This window comes from Cherax quadricarinatus, chromosome 9 (assembly GCF_038502225.1).
Source record: "Cherax quadricarinatus isolate ZL_2023a chromosome 9, ASM3850222v1, whole genome shotgun sequence".
Classification (NCBI taxonomy): domain Eukaryota; kingdom Metazoa; phylum Arthropoda; class Malacostraca; order Decapoda; family Parastacidae; genus Cherax; species Cherax quadricarinatus.
This window is the reverse complement of record NC_091300.1, coordinates 59,281,345-59,300,422: the sequence shown is the minus strand read 5'-3', so window position 1 is coordinate 59,300,422 and position 19,078 is coordinate 59,281,345. Positions and strand designations below refer to the sequence as shown.

The 19,078-nt window shown below is 39.6% G+C and overlaps 1 protein-coding gene across 1 annotated transcript in view; it reads left to right on the top strand.

The window, feature by feature from the left end:
• The window catches only part of LOC128686032 (protein turtle-like), a 660,191-nt gene that overhangs the window by 342,084 nt on the left and 299,029 nt on the right, over positions 1-19,078 (top strand). The window contains exons 4-5 of the mRNA XM_070083444.1: positions 2,287-2,459; positions 14,723-14,913. Coding sequence (XP_069939545.1) covers positions 2,287-2,459; positions 14,723-14,913 — 364 coding nt within the window. The remainder of the gene's footprint in view (positions 1-2,286; positions 2,460-14,722; positions 14,914-19,078) is intronic.

The window sequence follows — 19,078 nt, the reverse complement described above, 5'->3', positions numbered from 1 at the left end:
TCCAAGGAAACCTTACAGTGGTGCACACAGCTCGTGACGAAGTGGCAGCGTTCAAGTGTAAGATTCAACTTTACCAGAAAAGAGTTGAGGACGGTGACACAACTTTCTTCACTCAGATGACGACTCTCCTAGACTCTGTGCCAGATGCTGAATGCAGTTTCCATGAGAAGATCTCAGCTCATCATTTGACAGTGAATAACGCCATCAAAAGTTACTTTCCAGGACTGGACGGCCGCTATACTGATCTACAGACCCTTTTCAGTCAAGGACAGTGCCATCAGTGATACTGATGTTGCTGCTAAGGTAGAATTTCTTCAAATTCGTGAGGATTCTCAGCTGAAAGTCGACTTAACTGAGCAAGAACTCTCTACATTTTGGGCAAAAATGCAGGACGAATGTCCCATTCTTTCGATACGTGCACTGACCATGCTGATCCAGTCCCCGTCAACCTATCGATGCGAGGTTGGATTCTCAGCAATGGTAACACTGAAAACGAAGGCACGCAATAGGCTTGTGATCGATGCTGACATGAGGTGTTGCCTGTCGAGCACAGCTCCTCGCTTCGATAAACTTATGGCTGCAAAACAATTTCAATCCTCCCACTGAGCGAATGAGACGTAGGTTTTGTATGATGTTCAATAGTTCTGTGGAATTTGCAGTGTTCTGGCATTTGTAGAGGCTATGTGGAATTTTTGAAGGTTTTTGTTCTGTGGCATTTTCAATAAACCATGGTCTTCCTATCATTATGTTTAATCTTACCTTTTCACAAGGTTCACTATTTCAAAATTTATTATAAGGGTCATGGTAATACCCTGAAGAGTCTTGCGGGGCTATAGGACGAGAAAGGTTATGAACCACTGCACTCGAGGAAACGAAATTGACAACGGGTCATCGTGGTGGACGGGTCTGAGCACCGAATCTAGGTCTGGACGAATGATCATATGCTTGGATTTTGTAAAAAGTCCAGATATGTTCCCACTACAAAAGTAACAACTAGGAAGATGGTATCTCCACTCCCTCCACATCACAGTTGTAGGGAACGGCATCGACGTTCTCCTGCAGCTCAACCAATCACGTAACCCATTTGAAGTGGTAAAAATTACAGATGTGCCTCTTTCACATCTTGGTCGACTAGTTCACAGCTGAAATATTTCCAGTAATTTTTCTTAAGATTTATTGCGATGGTTTCCCGTTGTGCTCTAGTTGTGAATGAGCCTCAAGCGTAAGAGGAATTGTTTGGGTGATGATCGATCGGGTTTATTTGAGTTGAAGGGAATATACAGTATTGCTAAAAGTAACCCAAATCATCTGTTATGCACTATTAAAACTTCAGCCAGGTAATTACATTACTGAATTACAACAGCCAAATACTATATTCTCAAAGAAGCAAATCAATTAATTTGTAGTTTGGAGGATAAATACAGGACTTCACTGGACGACCGAGGAACACTGAGACTTGTTAAGTGCTGTCATCCATCATCCCAACTGACTCAGTTGCCAGGTGTAAGGGAACTTCATCCTGATCACCAATAAAATGGTTAACTTCAATAATCTTAAAAGAAGTATATGTTTTTGGAATGGTCTGATAACCAAGCTTGAGTTCTTACTCTTAAAACTAATGATAAGTTTCGTTAAAACTGATCAAAACAAATTTTTTTTCATATATTTTCGATTTCCTGATTGTAAATCGAGCAAGGAAATGAAATATTCAGTTAATAAAGGTTGATTTTTTGGCCTATAAAAGGTAAAAAAAATATAATGATCGCCTTTATCTCGAAAACTGTTTGTTATATGGCCAGTGAGTTTTACGACTTACTGGCCTCAGGTTCGAGTCTCAACCGTTCTGTGTCTTCACCTTCTTCTTCGTATTATTATTATTATTATTAATCTTATTATTATTATTGTATTTAGTTATTATTATTATATTTTTTTATTCCTATTATTGCTGTCATTGTTTTATGTAAATAAAATAATTGCATAACTCCTAACAATCTAACTTAAACTATTCAGATCTAACTAAGCTTAATCTAACCTTGATTATGTATACGAAAAAGAATGTACTTAAATGAGACTTAATCTATTGGTACTCAATCAATAATATTTAAATTTGAATTATAACAAAACAAAATCAAATCAATAATATCCAGACTGATATTCGAGGAGTTTCGCAACAATATATTTACGTTGGGTTTGTCAGAACGATGATTCCTGAATAAGATAAGTCTACAGATGTGGCTAAAAAACACAAGACATATGGATCCCTGACCAGTCTCTCTTTTTCCTCAGTTACGACAACCGGCCGGGTCGCCTCCAGCCGCCAGAGCAGAGACACACCGTCAATAGTGAACTGTTGCAAGGAAGAGTGACATTTAGGCCTGGCCAGATGCCCGCTCTTCACATCCAACGTGTTATGACTTCTGACCAGGCTAACTACACCTGTAGAGTTGACTTCAGGATAGGTGAGCTCTATTTAGCCTTTCTTTCGTAAGCAGGAGCTGGATTAAAAATAAAAGTGTTGCATAAAATATTATTGACTAAGCAGCTCCTTTTGTTAGAAGACTAAAAATTTTCAGGTGTAAAGAGAAGAATGGGAAATGATGTAATTATGTTGGCAAGGCAAAGTTATGTGGAGAAGTGCATGTCACCTCCCTGAGGCCCTGGGAGTGTTCCAGGGGTCTAGTTAGTTGAAAAACCACCTTAATTCCTCCTGTACACAATGTCTATATTGTATATTAGAGGAACTTCATGGCACTTGCTCTTGCCTCTGTTCATCTCTGAAATGATTAAATCAGTGCTAGAATAGTCCATAAAGAAACATCAAAACAAATCCTCCATTCTTGAATTGTGTTTATGAAATATATAAATGACATTTTTATTGGGTTATTTCAATATTAAATTTCGCAAATAATATTGAATTAGAGGCGCAGGATATATACACTGAGAGGTGTATAAGAATATACACTGAATATACACTGAAAGGTGTATTTCTCTCAAAGAATATACACTGAGAGGTTTATCTCTCCCAAAGAATATAAACTGAGAGGTTTATCTCTCCCAAAGAATAAACACTGAGAGGTTTATCTCTCCCAAAGAATATAAACTGAGAGGTTTATCTCTCCCAAAGAATATACGCCGAGAGGTTTATCTCTCCCAAAGAATATAAACTGAGAGGTTTATCTCTCCCAAAGAATATAAACTGAGAGGTTTATCTCTCCCAAAGAATATACGCCGAGAGGTTTATCTCTCCCAAAGAATATAAACTGAGAGGTTTATCTCTCCCAAAGAATATACACCGAGAGGTTTATCTCTCCCAAAGAATATACACTGAGAGGTTTATCTCTCCCAAAGAATATAAACTGAGAGGTTTATCTCTCCCAAAGAATATAAACTGAGAGGTTTATCTCTCCCAAAGAATATAAACTGAGAGGTTTATCTCTCCCAAAGAATATACGCCGAGAGGTTTATCTCTCCCAAAGAATATACGCCGAGAGGTTTATCTCTCCCAAAGAATATACACTGAGAGGTTTATCTCTCCCAAAGAATATACACTGAGAGGTTTATCTCTCCCAAAGAATATAAACTGAGAGGTTTATCTCTCCCAAAGAATATACACTGAGAGGTTTATCTCTCCCAAAGAATATACGCCGAGAGGTTTATCTCTCCCAAAGAATATACGCCGAGAGGTTTATCTCTCCCAAAGAATATACACTGAGAGGTTTATCTCTCCCAAAGAATATACACTGAGAGGTTTATCTCTCCCAAAGAATATAAACTGAGAGGTTTATCTCTCCCAAAGAATATACACTGAGAGGTTTATCTCTCCCAAAGAATATACGCCGAGAGGTTTATCTCTCCCAAAGAATATACGCCGAGAGGTTTATCTCTCCCAAAGAATATACGCCGAGAGGTTTATCTCTCCCAAAGAATATACGCCGAGAGGTTTATCTCTCCCAAAGAATATACACTGAGAGGTTTATCTCTCCCAAAGAATATACGCCGAGAGGTTTATCTCTCCCAAAGAATATACGCCGAGAGGTTTATCTCTCCCAAAGAATATACGCCGAGAGGTTTATCTCTCCCAAAGAATATACGCCGAGAGGTTTATCTCTCCCAAAGAATATACGCCGAGAGGTTTATCTCTCCCAAAGAATATACGCCGAGAGGTTTATCTCTCCCAAAGAATATACGCCGAGAGGTTTATCTCTCCCAAAGAATATACGCCGAGAGGTTTATCTCTCCCAAAGAATATACGCCGAGAGGTTTATCTCTCCCAAAGAATATACGCCGAGAGGTTTATCTCTCCCAAAGAATATACGCCGAGAGGTTTATCTCTCCCAAAGAATATACACTGAGAGGTTTATCTCTCCCAAAGAATATACGCCGAGAGGTTTATCTCTCCCAAAGAATATACGCCGAGAGGTTTATCTCTCCCGAAGAATATACGCCGAGAGGTTTATCTCTCCCAAAGAATATACGCCGAGAGGTTTATCTCTCTCAAAGAAATTGCATTGAGAATTTAATTCCCATTTAGTGATTAAAGTATTCTCGTCTGATGATGAAAATGTTGCATATAACACTAAAACACAATTACTTTCTGACCTTAAACTCAATTAACCGCCTTTACTGCTAACCAAAAATGAAAGAGCAGTCAATAACTCTGTTAAAAATACATTAAAAATTATGAACTTATTACAGAAAACTACAGGGTGCGACAAAAAGAAATCCAGATTTTAAAGATTAACAAAAACGGCATGGTAAATGCTGCTAAAAATTTTAGTACATAATATAAAAGTGCATTTAATATAGTTTACCATCAATTGGTTTTGAATATGATATCGTCCAGCCTTCATTCGCCATGCATATTTGTAGTCGATTTCTGAAGGTTCGCATCACTCAGCAACCTTCAGTTCATCAACGGTTCCTGGGCGATGTTTGTGGACTTCAGCTTTCAGATGGCCCAAAGAAAAACGTCACAAGGAGCAATATCTGGAAGTGCCCTGGAAACAGTTCTCGCAACACTTCCATTGATCTTCTCGCCGCTCACACGGCGAGAAGATTAAGCCATGAGAGTAACTGGAAACGGGAAGGCATATGCTATAGAAAGACCTCCCCATGACCCCCTACACTTTACTAGCGCCGAACCAATGAATCAGCGAAATTCGGGAGTTTTTTTTTTAGGGGGGGGGGCGCCCTGTATTAAGCAGGAAAGTAAAGCAGTGATCTGAGGCAGTAAGAAACAGCTTTAATTGAAACGAGAACTATACCCAAGCTGTGATATAAATCTTATGATACTCATACACACAAACTTAACATATTTAGTCATGCAGAGCGACGCCAAAAAAAATGATTGTAAAGTTATTAAATACTTCATGACAGTTTAATGAAGCGACGGAATAAGAAGTCTCGTCCTAATTGTTTTAACTGTGGGTAAACGATTCAGTTTAGTAATTTTAAGAGATGGAAACTAAGTTATAAATATTTTAAAAGACTGTCGGAAGAATCGACTGAGAGTAATTGTATGTTCATTAAATTAGAAGAATTGTAAAAGTATTTCTGTGAGATCTTTAATATGTTTGTTATTCTATATTATTATTATTATTATTATTATTATTATTATTATTAGTAGTAGTAGTAGTAGTAGTAGTAGTATTAGTATTAGTAGTAGGAGTAGTAGTAGTTGGCAGTAGTGATGGTAGTCTTAGTAATAGTAGTTAGTAGAAGTAGTAGTTAGTAGTAATAGTAGTAGTAGTGGTAGTAGTAGTAGTAGTGGTAGTAGTAGTAGTAGTAGTATTAGTAATAGGAGCAGTAGCAGTTGCTTTGTTGTAGAAATAGCAGAAGCAGTAGCAGTAATAGTGGTAGTAATAGTAATACCATTAATAGTTAGTGGTAGTAGCAACAACACTACTATCAGTGGTAGCAGTAGCACTAGCAGCAAAGACACTAGTAATAGTAGTAATACCAATAATAATAATAATAATATTAGTAGTAATACCAATAATAGTATTAGTGGTAGTAGTAATAGTAATAGTGCTAGCAGTAGTATAAGTAGTAACAAAAGTAGTAGTAGAAGTACTAAGAGTAGCAATAGTAAAAAAATACTAGTAACAGTAGTACTAGCAGTAATCTTGGTGACAAAAGTAGCAATCTATCACTTTCTTATGTAATTATATGTAACAGAGTATAAACACACACGACAAACATTCCATAAACATAGTTGCTCAGCCATTCATTGTCTCACTGTTGACTTAATTAACTTCCTAATTGTTGCTCGTGATTTGGTACCAATCTTATTCAGTATTTTATTACATCCAAATCGTTTAAAGAATATATCGTATGTTTCAATGAAAAGGTTGAACATATGTGAAAAAAAATTATATTCCTGTTTTTGCAATGAGGAAAAATCTTAAAAAAAAAAAAAACACACAGAATTCTTATTAATCCATTATTTAAAGTACGTAGCGTTTATTAATCCATTATTTAAAGTACGTAGCGTGTAGTAAAGCAACAAAATGTTTAAATAAAAGTATGTGAAAAAGCTGCAGAATCATAACTATTGTTATTAAAAGTGAGTCATCCCATAATTTTTCATAACTTATTTAAAGACCATATTTAAAACATTAATTCCTAATAGTTCTGTAGCCAGTTTATTCAGAACTTTATTATGCCAGAATTTAAATAAAAAATTCTATGTATTATAATGAAAAGCTGGAAAAGGATTTTAAAATGATGTCCTGTTTTATTAGTATGTAGACGGGATTAAAAATATTAAATTCTTATTAATTAATGATTTAAAGAACTTAAGAAAGGAATATTAATGACTGATTTAGGGAAGTTAAGAAAGGAATATTAATGACTGATTTAGGGAAGTTAAGAAAGGAATATTAATGACTGATTTAGGGAAGTTAAGAAAGGAATATTAATGACTGATTTAATGAACTTAAGAAAGGAATATTAATGACTGATTTAGGGAAGTTAAGAAAGGAATATTAATGACTGATTTAAAGAACTTAAGAAAGGAATATTAATAAATGATTTAAAGAAGTTAAGAAATTAATGTTAATGACTGATTTAAAGAACTTAAGAAAGGAATATTAATAAATGATTTAAAGAAGTTAAGAAAGGAATATTAATAAATGATTTAAAGAACTTAAGAAAGGAATATTAATAATACTAAAATGCCTTTAACTAACATCCTAATCACTATTCCAGAGTTGCAATATATTTTAAATAAAAACAAATATGTATTAAAATAAATCCATTAGAATGTCTAAAAACAGTATTAAATTCTTCATTAAAAATATAAAGCCTCATTTCCACTTCCCAATTTCGTAAGAAGAGACAAGAGTCATGTTACACTAAACTTAGTAATTAAGAGAAAATCAAACATTTTATCAACTATTTATAAAATTTATAACAAAAAATCGTGATTCCAAAGATTCAATAATTTTTGTGAATTATATCACAACCATTTTGATCATTAGGTTTGTCATTGTATTGCTTTTAATTTTAATTTTAATTTTAATTTTTTCTCGTAATTCAACTAAAGTTATGTTGCTGAGCGAAATATTGTATAAGTTTAACCACTGAGCTACATTTGTTACTGAGAGGTTTAAGGCATCACAGTGTGAGTTAAACCATGCTCCTAGATAGCGATCAACGTGGGTTTCAATCCTGCAGGTTGTGAATTTTCTATCATATACTTTCGCTTGTTTCTGCGAGGTGCATTTAATGCAGTATATCTCGTCAGGAAAGAACATACAGGAGGAGAATGAAATAGCAAGAAAATATGTTTAAGGCTCACTGGAGTGCCCCACCCGAGGAAGAATTATGGCTTGTTAGCATTCTAAGGTATCTGTAGCTGATTGGCGTCTTGGGGAGGGATGAGGAGGGGGCTAAGCCATACTCAAGGGCAGGGACCAATGAGGGCTCGACTTCTTCTTGCTCCGAAATCTGAGGAAAAATATTTGGATTTCTTCCTGAAGCCATCTCAATAGTCCTCTTCCCTTACTAACCCATTTTTTTAAATATATATGTATGAAAGACGTGAAGGTACCAAAGAATTGACAAAAACTGTGCGTAGTTATCGTGTATAAGGCAACTCAAACAACAAAGAGTGCAAAAATTATACGGACATAAGGCTGCTGAGTATACAAGGTGAAGTTTATGGCTGAATTATTATTGAAACGTTATTGGTAAGGTAGAAAGCAGGATTGTAGAGGAGTGTAAATAATGGAGTAGCTAGATAAAGATAAAAGCTGTTGCGTAAATGAATTTAACAAGGCATATAATAGGGCAAACAGGGAATCCATAAGCCAAGTGTCGCATATGTGTAGAAGAAGAAGGTTAGTAGAAACGCAGGTTAAGTATTAGGTATATTGGAGGGAGAGGGGGAACGATTTTGTAGTGAGAGTAGGACTTGGAAAGGACACATCCCTGTCACCATGGTACTTTTACATATTTATAGATACGGCTGTGGAAAAAATTGAATGCTAGGTTGTTGGGATGAGTTGTGTTATTGAAACATATGATATCTTATCTTTAGGAGCAACTAGATGAGCTCCCCATGGTATTTGATTAGAACATTATTTTGGGTTGATTAAGCTGTGTGTGGTTGATTTCAAGTTTGAGTTAGAAGGAAAATACTACTTTCAAAGGCAAGGAATGGCTATGGGAAATCCACTGTCTCCCCTATTAAACAATTTGTATAAGAACATAACATAAGAAAGGAGGAACGCTGCAGGAGGCCTGCTGGCCCATACTAGGCAGGTCCTTTACAATTCATCCCACTAACAAAACATTTGCCCAACCCAATTTTCAATGCCACCCAAGAAATAAGCTCTGATGTGAAAGTCCCACTCAAATCCAACCCCTCCCACTCATGTACTTATCCAACCTAGATTTGAAACTACCCAAAGTCCCAGCCTCAAAAACCCAACTAGGTAGACTGTTCCACTCATCAACTACCCTATTTCCAAACCAATACTTTCCTATGTCCTTTCTAAATCTAAACTAAGCTGTTAAAAGATATTCTACCCCGTGAAGCTAAGTGGTTCAGATATGTGAATGACGTCTTGTGTCTTTGGTTGGATTATGTGGCCCTCAGTACATTTTTTCCGAGATTTAACTCTCTTGTCCCCTCTGTTAATTTTACCGTAGAGATTTTTAGTTGTTCTGATCCACAGGGTTGATAGAATGTTTAAGTTTACAGTATATAGGAAGGTCACGAACGTGTGTTCATACATCCACTATTACTCCAATCACGAAACTAGAGTAAAAAGAAGTGCCTTTCTCACTATGTTTTTGGAGAGTTTACAGAGTGTGTAGCCCTGGGTTCTTAGATGAGGAAATTAGAAGAAAATTCTCTGACATTGCTACAAAACTATGTTGCCCTAAGGAGTTTGTGCAGACTGTTTTGTTGGCAGCTAGAAAATCTTATCATAGGACTGAACCTAGAATAACTTCTCATAACAAGAATGTGCTTTCTCTACCATACAGTGAGAATTTATCAGTTTTGCCCTAAAGAGACTCAATATACAAGTTGTTTTTAAGAATTCACAGACTGTTAAGAGTATGTTGATCAAGAATTCTCCGAAACATGGTGTAGGTGTCATGTACAGGATTGGGGACCATGGCTGCAACCTTTCCTATGTCGGGCAGACGGGCAAACCTTTAAATATTAGAATTACACAACAGCAGTATTCAGTAAGGATAGCCCAATAATCTAGTTCAGTATTCAACCACACACCAGCTTGTAACGATCCGACTAAGTGGGCTGAGGCAAAGGTCATTGTCCCATGAACTTCATGGCTAAAAATAAATATTCATGAATCTGTAATTATTAAACACAAACTTTCGTTATTTAATGGTAGTTGTGGGTTATTCATTTTCGATTCGTTTATAATTGAGGCTATCATGCACAATCTATAACCTGGTTCTTATATAAATGCCCTAGATTGTCTTAAGTGTCAGGGTTCCAAGAATAGGCATTAGGGCAGGGGGCTGTTGTTCGTGGTGAGGCTCGACCTGTGTCTACCCACTAGGTGAGTTTGCCCTAGATTTCGTTTTCCTTAATTATTGTAAAATTTTCCCCTAAGACATGCCAGACACCGCTTTATTCAGAAGTCCGACTGATAATCTTTATAACCATTATGTTACCAATATTAATTTTGCTAGTTAATCACTAAATTACCTTTGCTTGTGGGCTGGCTTTTCTCTGTTCCTATAATACTTAATGTCTCTGGCACTAGGCACTTGTGCCTGGGTTAGTGAATGTTTTCCCTCCATCACCCTCAGTCTTAGGAAGTCGTCCCTCGGAACGAATTTACTGAGACTTCTTTGCAAGCTCCTGATGATGTGTTGACTGCACCACGAAAGGCCTCCCCCTGTGGTTGTTTTGCAATACATGGAGTATAAGACTAGGAGGAGGGAATATAAAGGAGATAGTTATTTTCAGATATTTGACAGTGGATATATTAGCAGATTGACCTATGAATGAAGGGCTCTGGTGGCCTAGTGGTTGAAGCTCTCGCTTCACACGGCGAGGGTCTGGATTCGTTTCCCAGCCAGGGTAGAAACATTGGGCATGTTTCTGTACACCTGTTGTCTATGTTCACCCATCAGTAAGATGGGTACCTGGAACACTGATCTAATATGCCCCGAAATGCTCAGCATTAAAAGTGGCTTTCTATATAGCAGTATGTCTATATAGCAGTATGTCTATATAGCAGTATGTCAGCTAGGCCTGCATACCATGTACATGTACTTGTGGTAAATAAAGATATTATTATTATTATAAGGGGAGTCACATAATACATGAGTCGTAAAAGTGGGTGGTGTGCTGAAGTATCTGTTGAAAGGAAAAACTTTTCCTACAGAAGGAAAAAACAGAATTTATCAAAGTATAAAAGTTTTACCAGCTCTTTTGCATTGATGCAGCGAGAAGGAGGGTAGAGGCAGTGAAGACGTCATGTATGAGAGCTATGTAGAGGCATTGAAGACGTCATGTATGAGAGCTATGTAGAGGCAGTGAAGACGTCATGTATGAGAGCTATGTAGAGGCAGCGAAGACGTCATGTATGAGAGCTATGTAGAGGCAGTGAAGACGTCATGTATGAGAGCTATGTAGAGGCAGTGAAGACGTCATGTATGAGAGCTATGTAGAGGCAGCGAAGACGTCATGTATGAGAGCTATGTAGAGGCAGTGAAGACGTCATGTATGAGAGCTATGTAGAGGCAGTGAAGACGTCATGTATGAGAGCTATGTAGAGGCAGTGAAGACGTCATGTATGAGAGCTATGTAGAGGCAGTGAAGACGTCATGTATGAGAGCTATGCAGAGGCAGTGAAGACGTCATGTATGAGAGCTATGTAGAGGCAGTGAAGACGTCATGTATGAGAGCTATGTAGAGGCAGCGAAGACGTCATGTATGAGAGCTATGTAGAGGCAGTGAAGACGTCATGTATGAGAGCTATGTAGAGGCAGTGAAGACGTCATGTATGAGAGCTATGTACAGGCAGTGAAGACGTCATGTATGAGAGCTATGTAGAGGCAGTGAAGACGTCATGTATGAGAGCTATGTAGAGGCAGCGAAGACGTCATGTATGAGAGCTATGTAGAGGCAGTGAAGACGTCATGTATGAGAGCTATGTAGAGGCAGTGAAGACGTCATGTATGAGAGCTATGTAGAGGCAGTGAAGACGTCATGTATGAGAGCTATGTAGAGGCAGTGAAGACGTCATGTAAGAGAGCTATGTAGAGGCAGTGAAGACGTCATGTATGAGAGCTATGTAGAGGCAGTGAAGACGTCATGTATGAGAGCTATGTAGAGGCAGTGAAGACGTCATGTATGAGAGCTGTGTAGAGGCAGTGAAGACGTCATGTATGAGAGCTATGTAGAGGCAGTGAAGACGTCATGTATGAGAGCTATGTAGAGGCAGTGAAGACGTCATGTATGAGAGCTATGTAGAGGCAGTGAAGACGTCATGTATGAGAGCTATGTAGAGGCAGTGAAGACGTCATGTATGAGAGCTATGTAGAGGCAGTGAAGACGTCATGTATGAGAGCTGTGTAGAGGCAGTGAAGACGTCATGTATGAGAGCTATGCAGAGGCAGTGAAAACGTCATGAATGAGAGCTATGTAGAGGCAGTGAAGACGTCATGTATGAGAGCTATGTAGAGGCAGTGAAGACGTCATGTATGAAAGCTATGTAGAGGCAGTGAAGACGTCATGTATGAGAGCTATGCAGAGGCAGTGAAGACGTCATGAATGAGAGCTATGTAGAGGCAGTGAAGACGTCATGTATGAGAGCTATGTAGAGGCAGTGAAGACGTCATGTATGAGAGCTATGTAGAGGCAGTGAAGACGTCATGTATGAGAGCTATGTAGAGGCAGTGAAGACGTCATGTATGAGAGCTATGTAGAGGCAGCGAAGACGTCATGTATGAGAGCTATGTAGAGGCAGTGAAGACGTCATGTATGAGAGCTATGTAGAGGCAGTGAAGACGTCATGTATGAGAGCTATGTAGAGGCAGTGAAGACGTCATGTATGAGAGCTATGCAGAGGCAGTGAAGACGTCATGAATGAGAGCTATGTAGAGGCAGTGAAGACGTCATGTATGAGAGCTATGTAGAGGCAGTGAAGACGTCATGTATGAGAGCTATGTAGAGGCAGTGAAGACGTCATGTATGAGAGCTATGTAGAGGCAGTGAAGACGTCATGTATGAGAGCTATGCAGAGGCAGTGAAGACGTCATGAATGAGAGCTATGTAGAGGCAGTGAAGACGTCATGTATGAGAGCTATGCAGAGGCAGTGAAGACGTCATGTATGAGAGCTATGCAGAGGCAGTGAAGACGTCATGAATGAGAGCTATGTAGAGGCAGTGAAGACGTCATGTATGAGAGCTATGTAGAGGCAGTGAAGACGTCATGTATGAGAGCTATGTAGAGGCAGTGAAGACGTCATGTATGAGAGCTATGTAGAGGCAGTGAAGACGTCATGTATGAGAGCTATGTAGAGGCAGTGAAGACGTCATGTATGAGAGCTATGTAGAGGCAGTGAAGACGTCATGTATGAGAGCTGTGCAGTGGCAGTGAAGACGTCATGAATGAGAGCTAAGTAGAGGCAGTGAAGACGTCATGTATGAGAGCTATTCAGAGGCAGTGAAGACGTCATGTATGAGAGCTATGTAGAGGCAGTGAAGACGTCATGTATGAGAGCTATGTAGAGGCAGTGAAGACGTCATGTATGAGAGCTATGCAGAGGCAGTGAAGACGTCATGAATGAGAGCTAAGTAGAGGCAGTGGAGACGTCATGTATGAGAGCTATGTAGAGGCAGTGGAGACGTCATGTATGAGAGCTGTGTAGAGGCAGTGAAGACGTCATGTATGAGAGCTATGCAGAGGCAGTGAAGACGTCATGAATGAGGGCTATGTAGAGGCAGTGAAGACGTCATGTATGAGAGCTGTGTAGAGGCAGTGAAGACGTCATGTATGAGAGCTATGTAGAGGCAGTGAAAACGTCATGAATGAGAGCTATGTAGAGGCAGTGAAGACGTCATGTATGAGAGCTGTGTAGAGGCAGTGAAGACGTCATGTATGAGAGCTATGTAGAGGCAGTGAAGACGTCATGAATGAGAGCTATGTAGAGGCAGTGAAGACGTCATGTATGAGAGCTGTGTAGAGGCAGTGAAGACGTCATGTATGAGAGCTATGTAGAGGCAGTGAAGACGTCATGTATGAGAGCTATGTGTGTTGTGAATAATATGCAGAGAATTTTGAGAGATTTAGAAAGGCGCTGTTGGGTTACTAAGGGTATATAATTCAGAAGACTAAGGTATTATTAATGTTATTATGGAAATATAGGTAGGATGGAGAGGCATAAGTGGGTTGGGAAGTAGGATGGGTAGGTATTGTCTCGTGAATGGTTGGAAGGAGGAGACAGAAACAGCTTTGATTTACATGGGCTTGATTATTCATCAGGCTTGTGTGAACATGTTAAATAGAAGTGAAAGGAGATGAGTGCGAACAATGTAACCGAGAATAACCCGTTAGTTGGACACGACTCTTAGAGGATCGATGGGCATTGTCTGTAATTTGAAGGAGGGGCATTTTCTGCACTTTGGAGATGTCTGCACTTTGAAGGAGGGGCAGCTATTGTGTTTAATATCAGTACACTTCTAGAAAGACTACGATTGAATGAATAATGGTGGATATAATTTCTTCTTGGGTCACTCAGCCTGGGTGGGAGATGGCTCCTGAGTTAAAAAAAATATTTCTCTGTAAACAGATTTATTGTTGATGCTATCTACTCATACGATTTAATATTAATAATCCAGAGCTTAATAATTATATAAAAAGGAGAGTTTTTAAATATAAATAAAAGCTGACTTGCTCATTAATATTATTCATCCATTATTGTGTCTTACGGTATCACTGTTTATCCGTATCATAAAATATTGAAATTTTTCGTATATCAACTTTTTTTCCTATCTACAACTTCTTTCATATATTTCTTACAAGCTCAGAAAGCAACTCCATTACGCTTTCTTTCTCTGGCATAACCACACCATCGCCATATGCCTCAACATTCACCACCACAACAACTACACACTACAAAGAAAACCTCGTTCTGTTCCTACAATCCTTTCTACCACAACAGCTCTTTGCATCTCACACTCTAGGTATCTTCAGTATCTCACTCTCACTGTCCGCTCTCTCCTCAGCGTCGTCAAGAAGAACCTACCTGAGTCTGCAGGTGGTGGTGCCTCCCGGTCAGCCCGTCTTAAGGATAGGGGGCCAGCGAGTCACAAATGAGGTGCTGGGACCCTTTCAAGAGGGAGCCTCACTGGTTATCACCTGCAGCGTGGCAGGCGGGGAGCCTCCCCCAGACCTCGTCTGGATGAGAGAGGACGAGGTAAGTGATGAGGAAAATCTTCCAGAAGGGCTAGAATATTCTGATAGATAGGTGGAGGCTAGAATCTCCTAATGGTGAAGTAGATTACTTTCTTTTAATGGTGAAGGGGTGATATAATGTTTTGATGGGGGAGAGAGACAATTTTCTGATGGTAGTGTACGGTTAGAATCTTCTGATTGATAAAAGGGGCGAGGAATTTCTGATGGTAGAGCACTTCTAGAATCTTCTAATTCAGGTTGGGTTAGAATCTTGTGATCAGAGACTGAAGGCAGAATCTTCCATAGGAAGAGAAGCTCGAATCTTATGACAGAGTAAGATGACTAAAATCTTCTGGTAGCAGAGAGAGACTAGAATCTTCTGATGATGGAATGGGGCTAGAATCTTCTGACGACGGAGTGGGGCTAGAATCTTCTGATGACTGAGTGGGGCTAGAATCTTCTGATGACGGAGTGGGGCTAGAATCTTCTGATGACGGAGTGGGGCTAGAATCTACTGATGATGGAGTGGGGCTAGAATTTACTGATGATGGAGTGGGGCTAGAATTTACTGATGATGGAGTGGGGCTAGAATCTTCTAACGATGGAGTGGGGCTAGAATCTTCTGATGATGGAGTGGGGCTAGAATCTTCTGATGATGGAGTGTGCCTAGAATCTTCTGATGATGGAGTGGGGCTAGAATCTTCTGATGATGGAGTGGGGCTAGAGTCTTCTAATGACGGAGTGGGGCTAGAATCTTCTAACGATGGAGTGGGGCTAGAATCTTCTGATGATGGAGTGGGGCTAGAATCTTCTAACGATGGAGTGGGGCTAGAATCTTCTGATGATGGAGTGGGGCTAGAATCTTCTGATGACGGAGTGGGGCTAGAGTCTTCTAATGACGGAGTGGGACTAGAATCTTCTAACGATGGAGTGGGGCTAGAATCTTCTGATGATGAAGTGGGGCTAGAGTCTTCTGATGACGGAGTGGGGCTAGAGTCTTCTAATGACGGAGTGGGACTAGAATCTTCTAACGATGGAGTGGGGCTAGAATCTTCTGATGATGGAGTGAGGGCTAGAGTCTTCTGCTGATCGAGTGGGGCTAGAATCTTCTGATGATGGAGTGGGGCTAGAATCTTCTGATGACGGAGTGGGGCTAGAATCTTCTGATGACGGAGTGGGGCTAGAATCTTCTGATGACGGAGTGGGGCTAGAATCTTCTGATGACGGAGTGGGGCTAGAATCTTCTGAAGGAGAAATGGTAACATTTCGGTTCTAAAGTCCAAAGATACAAATGGATGATCATGCACTGCACTGTATCTAGGTCATCTAATTGTTGTACATCTGTTTACTAGGCAGAATTGTTGCAAATATGTGCTTTTAAGACCGTATGGAGAGGGAGCATGGACACGGGGGTCGTCCCACTGCGGCTAAAAGCAACAGACATAGCCCCACTCCACAAAGGGGGCAGTAAAGCAATAGCAAAGAACTACAGACCGATGGTGTTATCATCAAATATCATAAAAATCTTTGAAAGGGTTCTAAGAAGCAAGATCGCCACCCATCTAGATACCCACCAGTTACACAATCCAGGGCAACAGGTTTAAAGCAGGTCGTTCCTGTCTGTCCCAACTACTGGACCACTATGACAAGGTCCTGGATGCTCTAGAAGACAAACAAAGCGCAGATGTAATATACACAGACTTTGCAAAAGCCTTTGACAAGTGTGACCATGGTGTAACAGTGCACAAAATACGAAATAAAGGAATAACAGGAAAAGTTGGTAGATGGATCTGTAATTTCCTAACAAAGAGAACACAAAGAGTAGTAGTAGACAGAGTAAAGTCAGGGACGCTAAAAGCACGATAAGAGACAACACAATAAGTTTCAGGGGCCCAAGACTGTTCAACTGCCTCCCAGCATAAATAAGGGGGATTACCAATAGACCCCTGGCTGTCTTCAAGAAGGCACTGGACAGGTACCTAAAGTCAGTACCTGACCAGCCGAGCTATGGTTCGTAGGTCTGGTTGCGTGCGGCCAACAGTAACAGCCTGGTTGATAAGACCCTGATCTACCATGAGGCCGCGGGGGCGTTGACCCCCGAAACCCTCTCCAGGTATACTCTAGGTAGTGCAATATGAAACACATTTTATGGATCTGTCCAATCTCTCAAATTACGTCTAATGCTGTTTTATATCTGCTAATTAACTTCTTACTTCTTGCTTGCCAAAATCATTGGCTCAGGTGATGAAGCAGAGAGTTAAAAATGTCCTACATCCCAGGCCCAGGAAAATACCTTATTCCCTCCTCTTTCTACCTCCAATACAAAAATGCCCTGTTCATAAATTTAACGTAACAGTCTTTAGGAAGAGCATTTTTATCTTCAGTTTTTGCCTCTGATGAGGCAACAAGTGAAGATAACAAGTGAAGATAACAAGTGAAGATAACAAGTGAAGATAACAAGTCCAGTTACCTGGACCTTCCTTATTTTCGGTACAAGCCTTTTTGTGTCCACCAGTTTCCAGAGGTTGCGACATGGCTTTTCATCCTTGTGAGTGGTTCTTTCAATGAACATAAGTACATAAAAAGGAGGAACACTACAACAGGCCTACTGGCCCATTCTTAGTAGGTCCTTATCAAACCCAAACCCACAAACAAAACATAGGACCATAAAACAAGACAGGAAATTACTAGGGCGCTTGGGAATCAGTGTGACCCGACCCTCGCCTCAGTTGCTCATCCACTCATCTCTACTCAGTATTTACGTGATGATCGGCTCTCATCAGGTATATCTGTGACTTGATACCGCCCAGTCTGCAGGTGAAACGTCGTCAGTAAAGGACGCCATATAAATGATTTTGTTGATCTTTACTGTCGAGTGAGTGTTCTTGTCATTATTAATGGTGTTCTCTTTATTGTTCTGCTGATGAATTCTGCACTCCTTTAAAAATCTCTGAAACTTTTTTCTAGCTCCCTCCAGCTTTGCCTCGACCTGAGTGTACAGATGCACAAAAAAATGAGAAATCATTCTTAACATTTCAGTAATTTTGCTAAGTATGTATTTACTGGACACACTTAAACATACTTCTGACACAGGTCAACTGATTAATGACACAGGTCAACTGACTACAGACACAGGTCAGCTGACCACTGACACAGGTCAAGTGATTACTAACAGGTCAGATGACTACTGATACAGGTCACCTAACTACTGACACAGGTCAACTTGATTCTAGTCACTATTAGCATTACTGGTGCTCCTTCAGAACTCTCCTACTTACAAGAAATATATTATTCTCAGTTCTCTGAGAAAACTCTCTGCCCTTCTAGCCTTCACAAAAGCCATTATATTGAAGTATACCTTAAGCATAACATTCTATAATTGAATCTTGGTTCTGGCTTTATCTATGTAGCTGCCTTCCTTTCTAATTATGTCAAATGCTCTAAACTTCAGAGTACTCATGGACTGACCTGACCTTTGTCTCCTCTCCTACACCTTTCCTCTATTTTCACTGTCTATCCTGTCTTCTGCTGAGGTGAGTTGTCCCCTGTTGTCCTTTAGTCCAACGTCAGTGGGCCACTAGGTCTCTTAAAGTGCTCCTCTGTTCTCCTGCTTTTTATGGACTCCCTCCACTTCTAACACTAATAGATACCGACAAATTGGTTTAGAAAGACACTGGAGTAAACAATAGGACATATTTATTAGAAAATGTGTCGTTCCTGGGAGTTTCATCACTACTAACATACACAGGTTAAAAGATGTGACACATTGTGACCTGAATAATGACATTCGTCAAGTCACCATGTGGAAATAAATGGTATAAAATACCGACACAATGGAAATATAAACACATATGCAGTATAATGTGATCCTTTATTGACTACGTTTCGCCCACACAGTGGGCTTTTTCAAGTCACAAACAGAACTACCTGGGGCGGAAGGAACGCGAGTATTTATAGTATTTATAGTCGCGTTCCTTCCACCCCAGGTAGTTCTGTTTGTGACTTGAAAAAGCCCACTGTGTGGGCGAAACGTAGTCAATAAAGGATCACATTATACTGCATATGTGTGTATATTTCCAAGTCACCATGTGTCACACCTCACTCTCCATCTATATATACTGTCTTTTTAACTTCTCTATGTTAGAAGTGATCGAGGTTCCAGGAGCGAAGTGTTTGCTTATAAATAT